Source organism: Anabrus simplex, chromosome 3 (assembly GCF_040414725.1).
Source record: "Anabrus simplex isolate iqAnaSimp1 chromosome 3, ASM4041472v1, whole genome shotgun sequence".
Taxonomy (NCBI): domain Eukaryota; kingdom Metazoa; phylum Arthropoda; class Insecta; order Orthoptera; family Tettigoniidae; genus Anabrus; species Anabrus simplex.
In genome coordinates, this window is record NC_090267.1 from 7,424,183 (window position 1) to 7,430,182 (window position 6,000).

The 6,000-nt window shown below is 41.0% G+C and overlaps 1 protein-coding gene across 1 annotated transcript in view; it reads left to right on the forward strand.

Annotated features, from left to right (window-relative positions):
- Positions 1–1,768, forward strand: part of LOC137498975 (hemolymph lipopolysaccharide-binding protein-like) — a 76,267-nt gene extending 74,499 nt beyond the window's left edge. The window contains exon 6 of the mRNA XM_068226911.1: positions 1,535–1,768. Within this exon, the coding sequence (XP_068083012.1) occupies positions 1,535–1,680 (146 nt within the window). The 3' untranslated portion in view covers positions 1,681–1,768. The remainder of the gene's footprint in view (positions 1–1,534) is intronic.
- The last annotated feature ends 4,232 nt before the right edge of the window (positions 1,769–6,000 follow it).

Here is a 6,000-nt window from a genome sequence, read left to right on the forward strand (position 1 = left end):
TGATCAAACTCTACACGAACATTGGCCCGCCCAGTACCCATATGTGAGCCAAATGCTATGTCACATAATTATCCGAAAAGTAATGCAATGTAAGATATTCTTACACAAATTTCAACCTATTCAACGTTTCTGATTCAATCTGACCCATGAATAGATTAGATGCGAGAAAATATCATAGGACCAGCCATTTAGATCACTAAATACTGGTCCTTACGGTACGGTCCTTTGTCGATATGACGTACCGTTTAGCAGCAGTTAATCTGTAAATGAAGGTCCGCAATATTGTAAACATTCATATACTTTCGGATGTCCATCTGTATATATTCATTTATGTCGATTTGTAGCGATCGAGAAAGGATGTGTCTGCTATTGTAATCAGTACTCCCTACAACGACTTTGACTGCTGGCAGTAGGAATGGGGTCCTTCTCCAACTCCTGTGTAACTGGCATTAGTAAGGAGGGCCTACCATTTTAATGAATAATTCACTTTTCGATTTGTCTTGCAGAAGGCAAGGGACCATGCAGTTTTGTTCGAAAGTCCCCTACTCTATTGTGTTTGGCTCTAGGCCAGGGTGCCCGCCATTATAAACAAATGTTCCAATCTAAAATTTGACTAGCATTAGGCATAGTGGCCTGCTATTTTCATGGAAACTCACTAATTCTGTGTGACTGGCAGTAAGCTGGCTAGCAGCAGTAAAAAGGGACTGTCATCATAATAACTGCACAACTCAATTTTGACTGGTGGTAGGGAAGTTGCCTGGTATTATAATAAAAACTCCTCAACTGTAACCTGTCTGAAAGTAGGAAATGGGTCTGCCATTGTAACTAAAACTCCCCAAAACGATTGTGACCGCGCAGTAGGCATTGGGGCCTGCAATTATAATGTAAACTTGCCAACTCGATTGTGAATGGCAGTAGGCAAGTGAGCCTGCCGCTATCATCACAACTCCGCAACCCTCACTTTACATTGGAAACAACGTATGTGGACCTCCCCATGCTATTTCTCGGATAAGGCTAAGAGACATGCAATTTTAAAACAATCTCATTTGATGAACGCACAGTATTTACGTCGATATCCGTATACAATGTAGAATACCGTAGCGAAGCACGGGTACATTTGCTATTTATTAATATAAATTCATTGTTTGGCCATTGGCTGTAATAAAATTTATTATAATATGCACATAACTTCATCAGTATGTGGTTTATAAGAATGTATCACTAGTGAATTTGAAGTTTATCTGGTTGATGCAGTAAATATCCACTTTAGATATTGTATATTTAATTCATCAAAAAGTTTTTGAATTATAAGCCTGACCATCTCATGATTTAGATGCCAGCTTTCCACATGAAAGGCTGAGGTTCGAAACCCAGACCATCCCGGGTTGAGATTTTCATCTCGGGATTAACGTGGCGTCTGGAACGGCATCCGGCCATAATGAGGCTGAGTGGATCCAGTGAGCTCAGAAATACCTGGGATAAGCTGAACAAAGATGAACTTTTATAATTCCGTAAATTGTATCTGTATGTCCAGGTGAGCCTGCTCTCAGTACCTGGTGGTGTCCTGGTTACCCGAGGAAGGATGCTGCCCGTAACTGTGCCTATGCTATCCCAACCGGTCTGCTGGGGAACTGGGATTGTGCCTCTACCGGGTCCTTCATCTGCGAGATCCCACTGTAAGACTCTCATCAGCTTCCAGAGATCACTGAGAATTCCGATGTATCTTGTTCATATTTAATAAAGATACTGTAAAAGTTGTCACGAAATTCTTTGTCGCATTTGACGAGTAACTGAACGGATAATTGTACAAAGCAACAAGATTTTCAGACAAGAAATTTCATAGTTCTATGTTCAGAAAATAACAAGGATATCAACTGTTTCCTTGTTTTTCTGTATCGCAGAGAGATGGAAGATGGTGCGAGCTTGAATGGGCCTATCTACGATATCAAAATTCAACAAAGTCTTCACTTAGTGAATGAAAACCAATATATAAGATACAATGATAATTTAAATACCAGAATAGAAGACCCCAGAATAGGCTATTTAAGACATTTGGGCTTCAAGCCCCTAATTTACAATTACAATGCCACCAAAGTAGAATTTACATAGATAAGGAGAGAAATCTGCCAAGACTGAGCACCTTGCTCCAGCTAATACACATTTACAGCCTTCCAGAGGCACACCTCAATATTACAGTAGAATTAGCAATTACAGAAGAGAGCTTACAAGCTCTCCAACTTTAACCAAGGAGACTGGGCTCCCAGTTTCTTACATCCCACTTACGGCGGTAACATTACACCAAAAATCTTACAAATTTCTGGCCTCTCTAGGCCAATTTACAATTTGCACACAGGGGTATCTATTACCCAAAGTACTGGGCCTTAGTGGAGAGGAAAAACAGGTTAAATTATTGGCGCGAACACAAAATGTATGGAGGCTTACACTTGCACTCCTTGAATACTCGGTTTAAAAACCTACTTGGACTTTTGGCCCGATGGTGCAGAGGCTAATCCCACACTGCTAAGGTGACTAGAAGAACAAGTAACTTGGTAATTTAAGGAGAAAAATGTTAGAAAAACGTAGTCACCTCAAGATAAATTGAAGGGGAACTCGAGAGGGTCAAGCACTCCCTATTCCCGATTTACAGTTAAACACTTCATGAAATTTTACATTAGCTGAAAGAAAGTTTACATTTTAGGAAACAGGTGGTTATATGGTTAGAAGAAATTAGAACCTTCCCCTCGTGTAAGTCTGCGGACGTAGCTACATAAAAAAGGCTGGTGGCCATAATCTTGGCTGTTGAACTGCCTGACGAAGAATGAGGCGCCCCGCCTCCTGTCTTAGCTCACACACACTCAGTAAGACGACGATCAATAAGACAAGGTAGTCAAAAAGGCCTCAGCTTATATACCCGTGGGGACGGTTCGAGAGGCATCTGGACTAAATCCGGACACACCATCTCAATTTTATTGGTTAAGCCGGAATCCTACAAGAAGCCAGAGACTGGCTGAAAAATAATTACAGAAAATTGTTATTGGCCAGATTCAAATGCTGGCGGGATGAGAAGGAAGTTTTGCAAACCTTGGAATATCAAAGTAAATTAGTTGAAAAAACATAAGAATTAAAAATAAAAATTTCATTGTTCCGTATTGAAAGTATTGATGTTAAAAATTAAATAATTGAAAAGGAGGTTCAACCTATTCAATACATAAACGAAAGGAATGTAGTAATTACATTCTTATTTAAATGGGACCGGTTTCGACCTTAGTCCAGGTCATCATCAGCCGTAAAAACATGTACAGTGTTTATGAAGGAGAACAGTCAAAAACCGTAGGTCAGTTTCACACTCTGATAGGCACAAAGACACGACACCACACTCTGTAATGCACAAAGTCACAATAATATCAAGTGATATACGAAGATCATAAATAACGAAGTCGCAGACGAATAGATTTGTAGTAGAAAGCTGCCAGCTCCTGGTGATCAGCGCGGCACATTCAAGGTCATGCGCTGCGGTCGAGCGCCAAAGTAGAGTGGAGAATGTTTTGAAGGTCCAGAATTTGTCACGGTTGCGGGAAGTTAAGTACGTATATAAATATACGAAGCAAATCAGTATAATTGAATGAGTTACTCATTTAAATGGGACATTCTTATTTAAATGGGACCGGTTTCGACCTTAGTCCAGGTCATCATCAGCCGTAAAAACATGTACAATGTTTATGAAGGAGAACAGTTACTCATTCAATTATACTGATTTGCTTCATATATTTATATACGTACTTAACTTCCCGCAACCGTGACAAATTCTGGACCTTCAAAACATTCTCCACTCTACTTTGGCGTTTCGACCGCAGCGCATGACCTTGAATGTGCCGCGCTGATCACCAGGAGCTGGCGGCTTTCTACTACAAATCTATTCGTCTGCGACTTCGTTATTTATGATCTTCGTATATCACTTGATATTATTGTGACTTTGTGCATTACAGAGTGTGGTGTCGTGTCTTTGTGCCTATCAGAGTGTGAAACTGACCTACGGTATTTGACTGTTCTCCTTCATAAACATTGTACATGTTTTTACGGCTGATGATGACCTGGACTAAGGTCGAAACCGGTCCCATTTAAATAAGAATGTAATTACTACATTCCTTTCGTTTATGTATTGAATAGGTTGAACCTCCTTTTCAATTATTTAATTTTTGACAAAAACATAATAACACAAAACTTCTTTAAATCACTAATTCCTTACCTTGCACCTGAGTGCCTTTTTGTAAGACACCTGTGGAGAAAATCTCAAACATCTTGACTTAAACTGAAACAAAACAAATTAATACAGACAATTTAGGCAACTTCAAAATAACACATTGCTCAATAATTCTATGGTAACATCTTCTGTTCAATGTCCCAACTTCATGCATTAGTTGTTCCACGTTTTGTTAGTTCCTTAAGGCGCTTGTTTTAAATGTGCGGAGTTGAGGTGTACCTCCATGTACAGACCCCCCCCCCCCAAAGGTTCTTCCTTAGGGGTGACAGAGAAGAAATTTGAAAGAAGGAAATTTTCACATTGCAATTTTACAGGTGAGAAATATCTTGCTGAAAGTCCATTTCTGAAAATTAGTTTGGAAAACAAGAATTGAAGTCTTCTTGTGATCGTATCAGTTTATGATATGCCGATTAAATTTGACGGCAAGACCTGCCGCCGCTGCCGATACCCAGGTGAGGTCACGTGGACCCCCAAATACCCTCAGATACACCTCTCCCGCTACTATGAGAGAGGTAGTCGTGGTGATGTTCGCCGCAGATCAGATGTAGATGTGCAGTCCCCAGATGTGTTGGCGGTAGAGTTACCGCACTTTAGCCCTAGCCGGAAAGATGGACTCCGGCGCGCCTTTCAAAAGGAGGCCTCACTAGAGTGGAGTGGGCCCATACCCCACTGCGGTATCGCTCGCCAGATGTTGGGACGCGGCCGCCAACTGCTGAGGGGTTACTTAAACAATAATATCCGGGCGACAGGGATAGTTTTGCTGGAGTGAGTAGAACTTTTATTTATACGAGGCAGAGAGTCGGGCGGCCTTGATTGCGAGTATGTGACAGCAATGCGTGGATGAAGGAGACGGAGGCTAGGTAATAGCCACCAGGGAATTGACGACAGGAGTTATCAGAGGGGAAGATTGGGCAGTACAAATTTACATATGAAAGCGGGGCAAAAGGCCTTGCTATTACCATTGCAATATTATAAGCAGTACGGCGCTTCTTAAAGAAACATAACCATCGACTCTTGCCAAAGGGGCGAGTGGAAAACAACCATGAATTTACACTGGTTTCACCTGAAAGAGGTGAACCCTAAATATCCTCTTCGTACCTGGGTTACTAACAAATAATATAACAGATGTTAGAAAATCTAGTATGATGCACGGCCCGTGGAATCTGGGGGCAAGTTTGCTTGCAGGAACAAAATTTTTAACCATGCCTTGATCTCCGACATTTAAATTGGTGGGCCTCCATTCACGATCATATCTTTCGTTAACTTTATCGTGGAACACTTTTAGGTTGCTTTTAGCCTTCTTCCATCGAGATCTAATATTATCGGGATCAGCTGTCTCTGGTAATATGTCGCTAAGTGACCAAAGATTAGAGAGCGGCGTGTTAGGACCAAACTTCAACATGAGAGATGCTGGAGTGAACCTGTGTGATTCATGAACTGCCGAATTTAAAGCAAAAGCAAAAGCTAACCAATGCAGTGACGTATCAAACCCGGAATTATCTCAGCCAGAGATGGTTGAGGGTAATAAGCAGAAGGTGTTACGTGTGAGGTAGACAGGTCAAACAGAATTTACGGAATAAGTTAGACATAAATGCCTTAGCATTATCAGAAAATATATATTGACAAGGACCAAAGGAAGAAAAATAATATTCAAAAAAGATATTATAGACTGAGCGGTTGCCAGCTTAGTCGGAAATAACCAAGAAAATCTAGAGAAGCCGTCCACACACACCAGAATA